The sequence below is a fragment of the Rhinolophus hipposideros genome, assembly GCF_964194185.1.
Source record: "Rhinolophus hipposideros genome assembly, chromosome: 24".
Classification (NCBI taxonomy): Eukaryota; Metazoa; Chordata; class Mammalia; order Chiroptera; family Rhinolophidae; genus Rhinolophus; species Rhinolophus hipposideros.
The window spans coordinates 10,954,246-10,971,732 of record NC_138070.1 but is presented as its reverse complement, the minus strand read 5'-3'; the positions used below and the strand labels follow the sequence as shown (position 1 = coordinate 10,971,732).

At 47.1% G+C, this 17,487-nt stretch overlaps 1 protein-coding gene across 3 annotated transcripts in view; it reads left to right on the top strand.

Annotated features, from left to right (window-relative positions):
• KSR2 (kinase suppressor of ras 2) overlaps positions 1 to 17,487 on the top strand; it is a gene marked incomplete at its 3' end in the record, with an annotated part of 362,386 nt that overhangs the window by 252,215 nt on the left and 92,684 nt on the right. For 2 of the 3 annotated variants that reach the window (XM_081036472.1, XM_081036473.1), the window contains exons 6-7: positions 8,281 to 8,350; positions 11,243 to 11,326. In XM_081036472.1, coding sequence (XP_080892598.1) covers positions 8,281 to 8,350; positions 11,243 to 11,326 — 154 coding nt within the window. The remainder of the gene's footprint in view (positions 1 to 8,280; positions 8,351 to 11,242; positions 11,327 to 17,487) is intronic. The other variant, XM_081036474.1, reaches the window with a different exon arrangement.

Genomic DNA, 17,487 nt, shown 5'->3' with positions numbered 1-17,487 from the left:
TACAGGAGAGAGATGTTGGAATAAATATGTTCTCATTTTCCCATTAGAACTTGAAGGTGCTTCCAGTTTAGCTTTACTATTTAAAAAATTTTTCAACCAGGTCTGGGGCCAGAAGGATTGGGTGATGGAGGACTTTGATGGTGATTTTGCAGTGTCTTCCCCTCATAGCCTCCATACTTTCCTGCCTCTTGGGCCATGGATCAGCCCTCTGTCTGCTGTGCTACCATTTGCTCAATGTCCTCACTGCTCACCATCTTACCAAGGTAGGCTCCTACCTGGAGACACTGCTGGGAGGGCACTTTCTTTGTCTATCCCCCTCAGCCGTGACCAGCACCACCACCCCTCCAGTTGTAACTTCCACGTCCTCAAGGTTTTCTCTCTGCTTTGTTAAAGTGACAAGTGGATAATTGTACTAATGAGCCCAGACTGAAGCAGCGAGAGAAGAGAGTTAATTTTCCTTTCCCTCTGCCTTCACACGCTGACAGGAATTTCAGCAGTGACATGTAATCAGAGACATTGCAGGAGATAGTGAGGGCTAGAAAGAACACAGGGTGGGGGCAAGACTGGTATGCGTTAGAATCTTGGCTGGGCCGCTTGGAGGTCCGACTGTGCCTGGCTCCTCTCTCCTGTAAGATGAGCATGGAAGCAACACCCCCCACAGGGTGCTAAGATTAGGTGAGCAGCGGGGTGACACTAAGTGGTCCTGCACCTTTGGGCTTGGAGAAGACAGGCCATTTGTCCAAGGATTCCCGCCATGTAATTAGCAGAACCGGGTCTTCAACCCAAGTCTTCTGGCTTCAGAGAAAACAATCTTTTATAACGTATACATATATCAAATCGTCATGTTGTACACTTTCAATATCTTACAATTTCATTTGCCAATTAGGCCTCCATAAAGCTGGGGGAAAAAATGAAAAGGAAAGAAATCCTGGCTAATCAGCCAAGGAAATGAGTTACAGAGCTCTAAATCAGGGGTTGACACACTTTTTCTCTAAAGGGCCAGGTAATAATTATTTTTGGTGTTGTGGGCCAGATTGTCTCTGTCACAGTTGCTCAACTCTGCTGTCCTAGTGCAGAGGCAGTCACAGACAATATGTAAATGAGTGGGTGTGGCTCTGTGCCAATCAAATTTTATTAACAAAAGCAGGTGATGGGCTGGATTTGGCCTGGGGAGGTCATAATTTGCCAACCTCTCTAAAGCATCCTCCGAGGAGAGTTTTGTCATGTTCTCACTGGCATGTTGTTAATTCTAGAGGCAGAGTGATGATGGTGGTAACAAAAACAATGATAACAATAGTAGGTCAGGCACTCAGCTGAGCCCCGTTCCAGTGAATTACCCCCACTTCATCCTCCTAACAGTCCTGTGAGGGAGCTATTCTGACCCCCTTTTTATAAGAAACAAAACTGAGACTCGGAGAGGACCAAGTGCCCAAGGTCTCTTAGCCAGTAAGTGGCAGAGCTGATGCGTGGACATAGGTCTGCTCATTTCAAAGTCCTACGGTCTCGCCCTCCATACTCCACTGGGCAACCTGATGACCTGGGTGGAGGTCTTTCCTGTTCAGAAACGAAGTATGCTGATCTGACTCCAGAGGAGGTCTACACTCAAGGTTTTGTCTCCAGTTTAAACCCCCACATAGATGCAGATTGGTTTGACCCCGAGACCTCCATTCCTGCAGTGTTTCTATTTCTAGGCAGGTAGTTTCACTATTGCTCTTTGTTTTGCCTCAATGCCCGGGGATCCCTAAGAATCTCCCAGGAATGGTCTCTTCCATCAAGAGTGAGCAACACAATCCTTGCTCCGCCCTGGTAGCCTCTCGTATCCTTGTCATTCCCCTCTGCCTTCTTTCTTCCTCCATGACATGGCACCTGGGCCCACCCTCATCTACACACTCACCAGTGCTACGTCGCTCCCTGGATGCCTTCCTAGCTGTCACAGACCCCAGATGATGAGATTTGGATCTGGGGAAGTGGTTGTAATTGTCTTAGAGAGAAAAAATATGTCCATATACACAAAGAAACTCAATTTGGCCTTGAAGAATCATGGAGCCGTAACCTTTAGAGACGACATGTAATTAAAGTACTTTTACGAGTAGATCTGCTCTATTTGAATTGGATGGCTAAAGCAAATAGTTATTCCCAGCTATGTGAATAATATCGTGAACAGCTTTAGTCAAGGATTGCATGGCACCTTGGATAAATCAGCGGGATTTTAGCTGGTGCCTGGCCTGTGGCCCTCAAAGAAGAGTTTAATGGTCCAAGTTATATTCATTTCAGGTATCTTTCGGGCCAAAGAATTTGCTAGTTGATTTTAATGCAGCACCCTTGTTAAGTTGTCACTCGGTCTGTCATGTCTCTGAGCTGAGAGCTTAAGGGCAGCTTGGAACTTCCATTTTATTTGTGGTGTTTCTGAGCATGAGCTCTGGGGTTTGAGTCTCCTACCTCAAACCCCAGCTCTACTGCCTGAAATGAAGTTTTGGAGATTAAATTAAATACTACGTCTAAAGCACTTCATCTGAGTTTTGCCATACTGTAAGTGTTCACTAAATGTTAGCTGTTATTATTAATAGTATTATGAGCTCAGTGGTCTTTATCTCCATGGGAACATTTAAGGAGAAGGTAGGTCCTCTTCTATTCAAGAAGGTTATAGAGACGCAGAGACTGCAGCTGACAGTTTCTTGTGGTCCTTTCCAACTCTAGGATTGCATGATTTAAACAACACTCTTCTACTTGTCTCAGAAGAAGACATAGTATAGGAAGGTAGTGTGATGTAGGGAGGATAACAAGGCTTTAGTTTTATAGGAATCTGGATTCAACTCTAAAGTCCACCAAATACTAGCTATAGGACTTTGCACAATGTGGTTATCCTCAGTTTCCTTATCTGTAAACTGGAGATACAACCTCATAGGGTTGCTTGAATTAAATGGGGAAAAAAAGAACAGCCCCAAGAGGCAAACCCCCTTTGGGCTGTGTGTGACGTAGGACAATTAATTCACGAACTCATCCTAGAAAAAGTGCTACCTACCTCATTGCTGGGTATCACTACGGTCACCTTCAAAGTATTCCACTTGGGAAGCTATGCACCGATGCCAGCGCCTAGTCCACCCTTCAAAGCAATTTTGGAACTCTTTTTCTGGAATGGCCATCAGAGCTGTCATTGTATTATCCTTGATGTCCTGAATGTCATCAAAATGTCTTCCTTTCAATATTTCCTTTATGTTCAGGTAAAGAAAGAAGTCATTGGGGGCCAGATCAGGTGAGTAGGGAGGGTGTTCCAATACAGTTATTTGTTTACTGGCTAAAAACTCCCTCCTAGACAGACGGTGCTATGTGAGCTGGTGCGTTGTCGTGATGCAAGAGCCATGAATTGTTGGCAAAAAGATCAGGTCGTGTAACTTTTTCACGCAGCCGTTTCAGCACTTCCAAATAGTAAACTTGGTGAACTGTCCCGTTGGTACAAATTCATAATAAATAAATCCTCTGGTATGATAAAAAGGTTAGCAACATCGTTGCAACAAGGTCTCAGACTTAATTGTCAGACCTCGTATAATAAATAAGACTGAGCATTGCTCCTGTGCCAGGCAGTGGACTAATTACTGTGGGGTGTGGGTTTTTTATTGGGGGCTGCAGGTGAAATCATGACAGCTGGAGGGGGAAAGGCCTGGGCTGGGAGACGAAAGGTCTTGTAAGGGTCAGGGCTGATGCTTTAGATCTCATGGGGGTAGGGAGTTGGAAGTGGGAGGGTGGGTGGGCTCATCTTGTTTTTGTCACCGCCTGGCGGGCTATTCTTTCCATGGCCACCAGGGGGAGCTCTTAAATTTGTGATTTAAGAGCTCTGCCCTGCCGGGTCCCTCCAGCATCCTTGCCTCCTTTTGCCTCTGTTCTAGTGTGTTTCAAGGTTCCCGTTGACTTAAACCCCGAAGTCCATGCTGTTTTACTTCCCTCGTGGAATGTGTCACTTTCTTACTCTTCCTATAGATTGTAAGCTCCAAAAAAGACTTGATTATTCTGTTCACCCTACCCGCAGCTCCTAAAACCATACCTGGCACAAAATAGGTGCTGTGTCAGTTTCTTATGGCTGCTGTGACAAATTACCAAAACTCAGTGGCTTAAGACAACACAAACTTATTATCTTACAGTTGGTGTTGGAAGAGCTGGTCCCTTCTGGAGGTTTTAGGGGAGAATCTTTTTCCATGTCTTTTCTAGCTTCTGGAGGCTGCTGTCTTCTTTGGCTCTTGGCCCCTTTCTGTCCTCCAAGACGGCAGTTGTCACATCCTCTCTAACTCTGACCCTCCTGTCTGTCTCTTGCACTTATTATTACACTGGGCCCCCCGGGGTAATCCAGGGTAATCTACCCCATCTCATGATCCTTAATGTAATCACATCTTCAAAATCTCTTTTGGTCCCGTAGGTAACACACTTACAGGCTCCAGGGATTAGGAGGTGGACATTGGACATTTCGGGGCAGAGGGCATTATTTTGCTCAACAAAATATTTCTTCAATAACTGCATGAGTGATAGAAGAAATGAACAATATACTCTTACATCACCTTCCAGACCTCTGAGGCCCTTCCTTGAGCTTAAAAAGGTCAATAGTCATCGTTTCCTTTGCTTTTGCCAGACAGAGGTAGGAGGCATGGACAGTACAGGATGGGTTGGACTCCATGTATCGGGAGGGTCGTCTGGACTAGAAGCACCTATTTTGTTCCTGTCTGTGATTCAAATCCCCACTCAGTCACTTATTAGCTATAAGCAGTTGCTTATTGCTTCTAAGCCTCAGTGTTCCCATCTGTGAAATGGGGATGAATTTAGCTGTCCTTTATTAAGCCCAGGGTATGTGACATGAATTAAAAACCCCAGTCCTGGCCTTTAACTGCTGTGTAACCTTGGGCAAATGGCATAACTTACTTTCCCTTTCCAGGTACTGGAAATGAAAATATCTAAGAAGTGTCTGTGATTCTCCCCCAGGGACAGAAAACACCAGAGTTGTGCACAGTTCTGCCTCAGTGTCTGTCTGACTTGTTATCAGCAAATTAGAGTAGAAAAGAATCTTTTGTTCAGCTATGGAGACATCTTAATAGGTGCTTTGACTGTCAAGCAGAAGTTTCTATATCAGTTTAATTGCTGTAAATGCTGTTTGCCTTCTCCGTTATGATAAGGCCTGGATTTTCATAGATTTTCCCTCCCTTCCCTTGAAACAGTTTTCCTTTGCTTTACGGCTGGCATCGGCAAGTGTAATGAAATCCAAATGAAGAAAGTAAGAGAGGATCTCCAAGTTCAGCTCCTCACACCCACGTACGAAGCCGTGTGGAGGTTATTATTGCTTGAGACTAATGATACTGCAGCCGCTTAACGTAATTGACAGAATTTACTTCGTCAACCAGATATGGGGAAATGAAACCAAACTACTAAACTTAATTACTTCGACTTTCTTGAGAAGGTGCTGTAATTGAGAAGAACAAGAATATGAATCTAACAGGGAGAGGTGCTTATATTAAAAGAGGATTTGCTCTCTGCTGACTCGAGCTTCAGAAGTACCATCTTGGTCTTTTTGGAGGTGATGGGGGTAGGTAGGTGGCTAGAGAAGTGAAAACCACCTGGATTCTCATCCTCGGCACTGTTCACATTTGGGGCTGGTTCATTCTCTGATGTGGGGGTCTCCTGTGTATTGTAGGATGTTGAGCAGCATGCCTGGCCTCTACCATTAGATACCAGTAGCACCCCCCACATACACACACACGCACCCTAGCATGACAACCAGAAATATCTCCAGACATTGCCACATGTCCCCTGGGGGCCAGAAGTGCTCCTGGTTGGAAATACTGGTGCAGCGGCTTTTGGAGGACTTGTAAACAATTGCAGAGTTGCACCTTAAGGTTCTGCTAGTACCTTTAGTGAATCACTGCACCTGTCTGAGCCCCTGTGTCTTCCTTTGTCCAGTGGGAATAATGAGGACACCGTGTGCATGGAGCTTCCGGGTATACACTTCACAGCATAATGCCTAACACACATTGAGTGATCAGTAAACTCAGTGTTTATAGTATAAATATCGTGGATTCAGCAAACGTGTACTAAGTACTTACTTTGTCCCAGGCATTATGTTATGAGGCAGTGAGGCAAAGGTGAAGATGTGGACCCTCCTCGCCAGAGAGGTGAATACTGTATATGCAGACTTGTAGATACGACCTTATTCTTCACCCCTGGCAGACATTCCTAATCAATCTCAGGGCTTTCCTATCAAGCCTCAGAATCCTTCTCAACACACCTTTCTGGACAACCACTACTAATGTCCCATGAGGTGAAACTCACACAGCTGTCACACCTCCGCCCCCCTTAGTACTGGAGAAAGCAGTTTAAGGAGTTAGCAGGTAGAGGTCTTCCTCCCAAATCTGACTTCAGTCCCCAAAGGGGAGATGGGAATAGAAAGAACACTCAATCTTTTTAAAATGGTTTTTCTTTCTTGTCTTTTTTGTTTCCATCAGAAACTGAAACAAGTAGTAAGATGGGCTTGGATTGGATGACATTTAGTTTTTAGTTAAACTAGAGGAAATTCCGCTGGCTATGATTCTGATATATTATGCTGCCTCCCTCTTGGGTTTTCTCTGCCCTTTGGGTCTTGGAAAATCATTAGCTCTCCCAAAAAGAGTCCCAGCTTTACCAGGGCAGAGTCGGGGTTTCTGGAAACAGCTTTCAGATGGCTGCGTACAGTGTCAGTAGACAGAAGAGAGGAGTTGAATGGGTTGGGGGTTAAATGCTTCCTGATCGGTTCAGACAAGCCAGGCTCCCTTATGAGCACGTCACTCCATAACAATTGCTGTGAAAAATGAGGCGTGCCTTTTCAGCTTGGAAACAGGGAGCTGTCTCCATCCATCTGGCCTGAGAAATGGGACCTGGCATGTGGGTCAGCTCCTGGCCTCTTCTCTCCCTAGCTGGTGGAGATTTCGCAGGCAGCGCTAGTTCATTTCTGTGTTGTTTCACACCTCTCGGGGACTTCGAGGTCTGTGAGGAGGCTGGTGCTGGCAGCTGGCGAGTGGAGTGAAGGTGGGGGCTGGTACCCAGGGAGGGAGAAGTCCCAGAACTCAGGCAGTGGTAGAGTGATAGTGGAGGTGGCTGGGATTTAGCCTAAGCATGCAAGAAAATGCCAGATGGGAGCAGGCAACCAGTCTGATGTCTGTGTGATTTGTTGTTTCTTCCTTTTTTCCATTCATCCCTCAATCTATCCATCTATCTATCCATCCCTCCATCCAACTGTCCATCCACCTACCCACCCACCCAACCAACTACCTAGCAATTCATCGACCCACCTACCTATCTGTCCATCTATCCACTCATCTGTCCAGCCACCCACCTATCCAATCATTCATTTATCTACCTATCCAAACGGTCATCCATCCATCCATCCATCCTTCAATCCATCCATCCATCCATCCATCCATCCATCCATCCATCCATCCATCCGTCCGTTCATCCATCTATCTGTCCACCCACCCACCCACCTACCAATCTATCTACCTGTCCATCACCCACTCATACATCCGCTCATCACTCCCTCCCCTTATTCTAGCTTGAGTTAACATGGTACATAATTGGACATATTTTAAATAGTTACCTGCAATATACAGAGAGTGATATTAGTTTCCCACATAGAGTTTGCTTTTAAACAAATTTATATAAACAAACAAGAGTCAACTTCAAATAGTAAGTAAATAAGTTTATGGGTTGTACAGGGGCATAACAAAAATTAGGAAAGTGGTACTTTCATTACTGGCATTTGGAATCTACCTCATTAGAACTTTGCATGCAAGGGCACATGCTCTGGAGTCCCTCAAGCCTGGATTCGCAGCTGCTGTGAAGCCTCTGAGGTATGACCTTGAGCATATGACCCTCTCTCCAAGCCTCAGATTCCTTATCTGGAAGGCGGGGATGCTAACAATCCCTATCCTAGGGGTCGTTCTGACGAGGTAGCGAGCTAAGGCGTGTTCGTCTCTTAGCACATGCCTGGCATACACTAAGCACTCTGTAAATGGAAGTGATGCTCAATTATATTCTTTCACAGCTGGCTTCATTCCAGGCCTTCTCTGGCTGCCCTGCCCAGGGCACCTTGCATGGGTTAAGATAACACGAGCTAAAGCAGTGTTCCGCTTGGCTCTGGTTCAACAAGTGATGGGTCTGTGCTTCTGAGGCCAGTGAGCCTCCTTCTTCCTTCTAGGGTTTCACTAGATCCCACCCCGTCTCCGAGCCTCTGTGTAACAGGTCATCTCCTTTTCTCTTCTCTCCCTGCAGACACACTGTCAGTGCCACGCTGGTCCCCTCAGATCCCTCGCAGAGACCTTGGCAACTCCATCAAGCACAGGTAGGCTGGATTCCTGTGTGCACTGGTGCCTGCCTCCCAGCACGGTGAGGGCTGGTGCCAGGCTGGACAGAGGTGTTACCCCAGCTCCTATGCCCCCATGCCCCTCTCATGTGTGCCAGGCTAAACCTCAGTGTGGCAGCTAGGGACTGAGATGTCTGCTTCTCACTCAGAGGGCCCTCATAAAATTAATACATAATGGTTAAAAGCCACAGTTCTGGAGTCAAACTGACTTGTATTTCCATTCCAGCTGGTCAAGCTTTGCAACCTTGAGATAGATAGTTTCTTAACCTCTCAGACTCGATTTTCTTATCCGATAATTCTGCCCACCCAGAGGGAGGATTAAATGAGATAATATATTAAAATACTAAGCAAAGGCCGTGGCATGTAATAACCACTCAATACATGGTATTATTGTCAAGACAAATGCTTTATGTCCTCATTTTGGGTTTCCCCACCCAGAAGGCACAAGATTGCAGGCTGAACTCAGAGATGCTCGCTCCCGGCTGAGGTGTAAATCAGTCCAGTGCGCCAGCCCTGTTGGGTGCATGGGACAACGTCTCCATGGGTACAGCAGCCCTTTTCAGGAGGGAGATTTATATCTACTAGTCCTCCCTTATGAGAAATTCTTTAACTTTCCACATTTGGTTTCATGATCCTCATAATCACGAGTCAGTGGAATAAGCAGTGCAAGTGTGGTTACAGCCATTTAACAGACAGGAAAACTGAGGCCCTGGACGATTAAGTGATGAGTCTACAAGCTAATTGACCTCAGCATTTTGTGTCCTTTGAATACCGCCGCTGAGAGTTTTTGCACCGAGGCCCCCGTGAACTAGCTGAGGGACTGGCTCACTCAAGCATGGATTCTTTCCACTGGTGTTTGTGCAGAATTTCTGTGCCAGGGCTGCACCACTGAGCGAGAGGTAAGGCCTGTGCTCTCGGGGAGCTCACGGTGTAGTGGAGGGTTAGACCGTTAACAGACCATGACAGTATGGAGAGATCAGGGCTTTGGGAGGGCAGGGGGCAATACCAGGGGCAGATACATCATATAGCTGGGGTGAGGTGGCAGTGAGCACACTCTCCCGGAGAATCATCTATTCAACAACTCTTGAAAGAAATACGCTGACAGCATAGTTGTTAAGTCTCAAACAAGAAAATGGTGGAGGAAGTAGTGAGAAATATGTGACAGACACCTCATGGTCAGGCAGTAAGATGCAGAGAGAAAGGCATCAAAAAAGAGGACCTTTTTGTTTGTTTGTTTCTTCTGCACTGCCCGCCGGCACAGCTCTACCTCTGGATTGGCCACGCCCCTGGCTCAGCCCCACCCCCAGGCTCTGCATTGGCCACGCCCCTGGCTCTGCATTGGCCACGCCCCTGGCTCAGCCCCACCCCCAGGCCCTAGCATCTGGTGGTACCTCAGATTCAAGAGCTGATGGCTAGAGGGGGAAAATGACCTGATGGATGATCTTGGACATCAGGACCATCTCCTTAGAGGAGCTGGGACTCTTCAGTCTTGCCCTGTGTTTCTCCCTGGGCTCCATGCCACAAGGGAGAGACCTGGATTCACACGAGCCTTGGTGAAAAAAATGAAGTTAATATCCCATCTTATCCACTGTCCTGAGAATCACCTCAGCTGGAGCTTGGGAAGAGGGAGAGGTGGGAGAGGGCCGGAAAGCAGAGAGAACTCCCACCCACCTCTCATAGTGCCTGCCAGCCATTGATTTCCATCCTGCTGGCTGGTGCGTGAAACACCATCCCCTATAGCTGCCGAATCCTACAAAACAGACCCTCCCAAACTTGTGGGCCCTCCTGAGGGGCTGAAAGGGGCTAACCCAACCCCCAGTGCAAAACTGGAGAGGGACTTCTATTGGCCACAAGAATCTCTCCGTTCAGAGTATTACAATTTGCTTAGATAGGGAGGGTCTGGGCTGCGGCTTATCCTGTTTGGAGAGTGACCGACCCAGATGAAGCAGGCTGGCTCAGAATTCTCAAGCGCCAAGTTACATAATCACTTCCGATTTTCATTTTGACACTCTGAGGCAGTAGAGATTAGACACAACTCCAGCTGAAGGTGACAGAAATTGAAAATGAAAATTAACTCTGACCTAGCAACCTTCAATACTTTTCTCGAGGCCAGCCCTGCCACTGCCTGGTATCTCTTGGAGAAGAAAGTACCCTGGCAGCAGTGGGGGCTCAGGAAGTTAATCTAACGTGCCTCTCTTCCTGCTGCTCATAGCTACATATTGGAGGCCTCCAAACTGCCTTGATTGAAGCAAGTGGTGATGGACGGGGAGGGTGGTGAGCTGATGATCTGAAAAGGCTTTGGACTTTTGCGGACTCTGCTATGACGTTTGGGGTCTCAGCTTTTTTTGGGGGAGGCCCCCTCTTGAAGCTTCCCAGGTGACATGACTAGCAGTGATGGGGAATGGCTTAGCTGGACTCCTAGGAAGCCCCACCTTGCTTTGTGGTTCTCCAAGGACAATTCCAGCCCCATCCATTGCTCTGCCCTGGAATTGAACTTGGCACATAGTAGGCTACCAGGGAATGTTTGTTGAATGAATGAATGACTGTGAAGAATGATAGAGTAATAATATAACCACTGCCTAATTCATTGAGTGCTCACTATGTGCCAGGCACTGGGTGAAGCCCCTGACATGCTGGCTCTGTTTAATCTTCCCAACAACCTATGAGGTCAGTGTTGGTATTATCCCCACTTTACAGATGAGAAGGCTGAGGCTCCAGTGGTTAAAGCCACTTGATTCAATCACATGTCTCGGAGGAAGTAGGACTGGAATCCAGGGCATGTGTGGATTACCCATTAAGTGGTTCATCCTTCTAGAGACAGGTCAGTGGCCATCACCTTGCCTTTGAACATTTTCTGTCTCTTTTCCCCAGGTTTTCCACCAAGTACTGGATGTCTCAGACGTGCACAGTCTGTGGGAAAGGGATGCTTTTTGGCCTCAAGTGTAAAAATTGCAAGTAAGTGGCTGCACCTGGCAGTGTCTTTTCGTGGTGTCTGATGTCAGAGCCATACCGGACCCTGATATAGCTTGTGGGAGTTTGGTTGTTTTGACTCTCAGGAGAGTTGCTTATTCTGTTTTTCAGAAATAGGTCTTAAATGAACCTGTACCTTGGGGTAATGGCTCAGGGAGAGCCCTTCTGAATAAGAACCTGAGCTGAGAGGCAATGTTTGCAATGCACAAAGCTGTCTGCTGAGGTGTGGTGGCACTTGGAATTTTCACAGCATCTAAGATCAGGGTTGGCAAACTTTTTCTTGAGCTGACCAGACAGTAAATGCTAGGCTTTGTGGGTATAGCATCTTTGTTACTCAGCTCTGCCATGTAGCTCAAAAGCAGCCAGAGACAATACACAAACAAATGGGCGTGGCAAATTTATTTATTCCAATAAATCATTTACATAAGTATGTTGAGGGCTGGCTTGGGTCCCTCATCTGTAGTTTGCCGATCCCTGGATTAGAGTTTGTGAAGTCCTTTTCTCCTTTATTTTTTCTCCTCTCGGGAATGGGGGAGGTATTGTGATTCTCCCCATTTTACAGATGTGAAAGCTGAGTCTTGGCAAGGATAAGTCACCTGCCTGAGGTCACACAGCTAGGAAGTGGCAATTAGGGCTTGAATCCTGGCCCCGTAATTCCTGTTCTTTCTGTGGTGTCATGTTGGCCTTGAGGTCTCGCCCTCCCTTTGCCCACTCGGCCCCCATACCCATTCCAGGTTGAGTCTGGCAATAGTAGGGAGGCAGAAGAAAAATTGTGGTGCCCACGGTGGGTTCTGGAATCAGACAAAGATGGATTCAAATTCTGGCTCTTACTTTGTAGCTGTGTGACCTTGGGCAAGTTACCTCACATTTCTGTTCCTAGTATTTTCCTCTGCATGAAAGGAATAATCATCATACCTGCCTTTTGTGGCAGTGAGCATTCAAGAAATCCACACTAAAGCACATAGCCCAGTGCCAGGCTGAGAGTTCTGTCCTCTGTCAAAGGTCACAAATGCCTAGCCTTCCTTTCTCCTTCCATAAATGTATATTAAATACCCGCTCTGGTCCAGTTACCGTAAAATGGTCATTGACATTCAACTGTATCCAAGAGTTACAAATGACTGCACATATGTTTGCTTATAGGAGCCACTTAGTTTAAAAGGTTGTAGGAAACCTTCTCTCCTCCTTGTCTCTCCATCCCAGGCTGGGAATCCTCTTTTGGGCTCCTTTAGGCGTCCCCACATCCCTGCCCCGTGATGGAGGTGGCATAGCTGCAGGGGCGAGTATTCACTTTCCCCCAAGGTCTTACCTGATTAACAAAGGTAAGGCTAAGGGCTCCCTTCCCTCCTGGAGTTGTGGGAAGGATTAATTAATTCAAACCCCTAAGGAGCCGAACGCTCAGTGGCATAAGGGAGAGAGGGAGCAGTAATTACCAAGCGTTGGTGTTTAGAGGCCTGCATCCCCACCTTGGGCCTCCGTGGACCTAGGCTCTCAGGTGAACCCCCAGAACGGGGGCCCCAGATCTTTCTGACTCTGAGAGGTACAAGGCCAGGCCCTTGGATTTAACTGGAAGGCTGTCTGATTCCCCCCATACACCAGCTGCTTCGGGGACTTGTCTCATCTGTGTGTAGTCACACCCTGTTCTGTGGGGGGAATGCCAGCCTTTACATCTTTACACCTGCAGAGTGGAGGCTTTGAAGTCAGGTAATTAGATGACAGGGACACAGCCAGGAGTCAGCAAGGCTGAATACTTCCTGGGCCATTTTAATTTTCAGCACTAGAGGCAGAACTCTGAGGTGGCCTTTGCTTCTGCTCTCTGTTCTAGAAGTAATGAGCAAAGGCTCAGACCCTGCCAAGGGCTGGAGGAAGGCTGGGGACCTGGGAAAGAGGTGGCTGCAAGAAGCACGGGCTTTGGAAGTAGCCAGCACTGAGTGTGAGTCCCAGCTCCACTGCTGAACTCCCTTTGTGAGCTTGAGCAAGACGCTTGTCATCTGGGAGCTCAGTTTCCTGATCTGCAAAGCGGGTGTGATATTAGCACCCGCCACAGGACTGGGAAGGAGTCAATGAAATGTTCTTATCCCAGATTACAATATTTTCTCCTGGAACGTTCTTCCTCATTCCACCTTGTGCAAAAGTGGCTCCTGGTTTTTGAAAGGGGCAGAATTCAAGCCATGGTTGGACTGCACCGTGGTTCATACCAATTTGCTTCAGCCCTCAGAAAAACTGCCAAAATGGTGAAAGCAGTCCTGTAGCTGCTCTAGAGTTTCAGCATGCTTCAGGAATTTTGACCTCGTAGCTGCGTAACTACAACAGAGTTTAGAGCTAATGATGAGCGTGCGTTCCTGATTATCACCAGTTGAAGTTTGAACGTATTCTTCTATGAATAAAATCTTGCAGCTATTGCATTAATTATAGTGAGGATGGATAGTCATTTATATGTGGTTTTAAAGATTGGTAACATTTGGGGCACACTTATGGGCAGATAGAAGGGTTGGAAGGACAGAAATAGGTAATACGAAGACTCCAATGTCAAGGAGTTTGAGGAAAACCATGTACAGAGTAATGAATTTCAGGGAAACGGAAGTGCATGAGAAAGGACAGTGACAGGTAGAATTTCAGAGAGGTGGCAGCAAGATGGCAAAGACAGCTTCTTAGAAAAAAATGGGCAGAGCCATTTGTTCAGTCACTCAGCCAATGTTTATTGAGCACCTACTGTACACCAGGCGCTGTCCTAGGCGCAGGGCAGATAACAGTGGATGAAACAGACAAAAATCTCTGCCCTCACGGAGCTTGCATGATGGTGGAATGGGGGTGGACACAGACAGTAAACCAAGGAAACTAGTGAAATGGAGCATCTGTTCAGACGATGCTTGAGTGCTTAGGATAAGAATACTACGGAGAAAGGAGACAGAAAAGGCCAGAGAAGAGGCCACAGTTTTAATTAAGGTGCTCAGGGAAGGTCTTACACTTGAGTGGGAACTTTGGGAAAATAGTAGTGTGGGGGACAGGTCACTTCCTGTTTTCCTAAAGCCTTTCCAGAGGCTTGAATTCAAATCTGCCCCGAAGGCAATGACGTCTATTTATATATCCTACGATGATCCTGGTTATGTTACTGCCCGAAGTTCCCTGAGTGACAAGGATTGGATTAGACCCATGCTATGCCACGTGTGGTCCTTGGACCAGCAGCACCACCTGGGAGCTGGTTAGAAATGCAGAATCTCAGGCCCAGCCCCAGACCTGTTGAGTCAGAATCTGCATTTTAAGATTGTCCTGGTGATTCTTGTGCATGTTAAAGTTTGAGAAGCACTGCTCCAAATTCCCTTGCAAAGTTGAGTTTTTTTTCTCTAGAGTATGGGTCTCAAACATGAGCGTACATCAGAATCCCTTGGAGGGGTTGTTAAAACAGATTCCTGGCTTCACCCCCTCCCCACCCACTCCACCTCCTCAGTCTCTGATTGAGCAGATCTTGGGTGGGGTCCAAGAATTTGCATTTCTAACAGGTTCCCAGGCGATGAGAATGCTACTGGTCCGGAGACCACCCTTGAGAACAACGATTCTATATAAAAATAGCAGTTTGACAAAAATGAAACTCTATTTCCCCAGCCTGGCATCTCAGCGTGTGAGATTTTCTTTTTCTTTTTTTTACAGGATGAGCATTCTTCGCTGATTACTTTTCAGACTCTTTTGCTGTTATAGCCCTTGGACTTACTCTGTAAAATTGAGTCTTGTTTTATCGTTGTCTCTGCAGTAAAGCCATCCAGTAAATATTGACGTGATGAGTCAGAAAGATAAGGAATGAATAGGAACCCCAGCTGTAGGTCAGATACACACACCTGTATATGAATCCTGCCCCTGCCCCTAACTGGTGTGAAACCATTGCTGGGCCCTAGTTCCTTTCTCTGCAGACAGAGGAAAATAATATTTACCTCACTAGATGGTTTAAAAACAAACAAATTCAGTGAGATAAATAAGGTGAAATGCTCAGCCTAGTACTTGGCCCATGATAAGTACCTTAATAAACAAAAGGAATAGTGTTACTCACTTGATGGACTCATTTTGGGGTACCCCTCCACCCAGGAAGCCAGGATATTACCGAATGTCTAACCCCCTTTTCTTTTGCGTAGGTCTAATACCCACTTCCTCCGGAATTATCATTAGCTGTCTTGTTGGCGTTCTGAATAGAGAGATTAATGAACTAATGGGAAATTATGCTCCGAAAGCAATTTGCGTTATCTAAATTGAGGCGTTTTCATCTAATAGGTTCACGCGCATGGAATGGAGTTTCATTCTAAGTGGTTGGATGTCAGCACAATCCAAGTATTGTCTGATAACTGTGGATTCAGCTGGCTGAAGTTTGCTTGTGCAGAAAGATACTGATGGGTTTCCCGGTCCTCAGTCATATTTTGTCTACATCCTTTCTCCCTCTTGGGATCCTTCCACGAGTTTCTGAGGTCTGGTTCCTTGGAACCTCACTGCCCCTATCCATGCTGGCAGGAAAGCGTGCCATGGTGGTTTGGGTGGCGTTTGCTCTAGAAAACAAGAGTTTGAACCAAGTGGCTTTTTTTTTTCTGCATGGGCTTCCATGTGGAAGAGAGGGGGTCGTCTTCTAAAACCACCAGTGGAGAAGTAGCATTTTAACTGTCTCTTACGGGTGTTTTAGCCCCGCCATGGTCTTCTTTTATAGACTGTGCTTTGGTTCTGGCTATTCTGGTTCGGTCAGCAGCCCCAGCTGAGTGTCTGCTGTGTGAGGGATTCTGTGCTTCCATCCAGGGCACGAGGGCTGAAAAAGAAACGGTGGCTGCCCTCCAGTTGCCCACAATCACCACCAGTTCTCAAGGTGTGCCCTGGTCCCATCTGAAACTATAATTAAGTTAGACGTTAAGTCCACGATCATATTGGAAGCTTAAAACTGTAATGTTTGAGCTTCTCCCTAGGCTTCCTGGCCCAGACTCTGGGGACAAGGCCTAGCAACCCCCATTTTTAATAAGTCTGCCATGTGGCTTACTCATATTTGCACTGAGCTGTGACTGAAGAACATGGTTCTAGAGGGAGGAATAGGATAAGCAGGGTAGCTCATTCCAGTTGACTCTTGAACGGTGCAGGGGTGAGCAGTGATGAGGCCTGCACAGTCAGAAATCTGTGTATAACTTGCAGCTCCCTCAGAACTTAATTACTAACAGCCTGCTGTTCACCGGAAGCCGTACTGCTAATATGAATCGTTGATTAACACGTGTTTTCTCTATGTGTTAAAGACTGTATTATTACAATAAAGTAAGCTAGAGAGAAGATGTTATTAACCAAATCATCAGAGAAAATACATTTACCGTACCATATGTAGTTATTGAAACAAATCTGCGTATAAGTGGAGCCGCACAGTTGAAACCCATATTGGTCGAGGGTCAAGAGTACTGTCATAGGGGGAAGTGCCCAGGGCTGCACCGGGGGTGGGGGGGGTCATCATGTACTTCAGGGGGTGCTGTCCTATCGGACTTGGAAGTCTTCAGGCAAGAGGGGGAGTTGGTCAGGTGACGGTGTTCCGGGCTGAGGAAACAGCTCGGGCAAAGGCTGGGATTAGGACAGAAAACGGCTGGAGCATATTTTTCAATTGTTTGTACCAGACAGGGCCTGGGGTCAGAGGAGCCTGATGCCGCTTTGCAGTCACAGTTCGGGGCCCTGCTGCTATGACTCATGCTGCTTCCTGAGGCTCCACGCCAGGGTGGGGGACCGTTCACTGCCCATCCAGCCCCCCTCCTGGGAAAGCAATCTTGGACTCTGGAGCGGGAATGGGTCACTTTCGGAACACAAGGCACCGGGGAGGAGCATGCTGGGGTTGGGATGGCCCTTCCTCTGGGTGGTGGAGTCGGGGGCAGAAGCCAGAAGTTCTGATGTTCTCTGAGTCACCTGCTCTCGGGGCCTGAGATGGGAAGGGTATGGACATCAGAATACCCTGCAGACTCTAGACTCATTTTTCCCTAGGACCAGCATGTACCCACTCCTCTGCTTTGAAGGTAGGCTGATACAACTGGTGGCCGCCGAGCACAGCCTGGCCTCACGGACGTGTGCCTGGATGTCCTGCTCACATTCCCGCTCACTTCATTTAGCAGCTGCTACGGGTGCTGCTGCTCACAGCTCGCACCTGAGACCCTCTC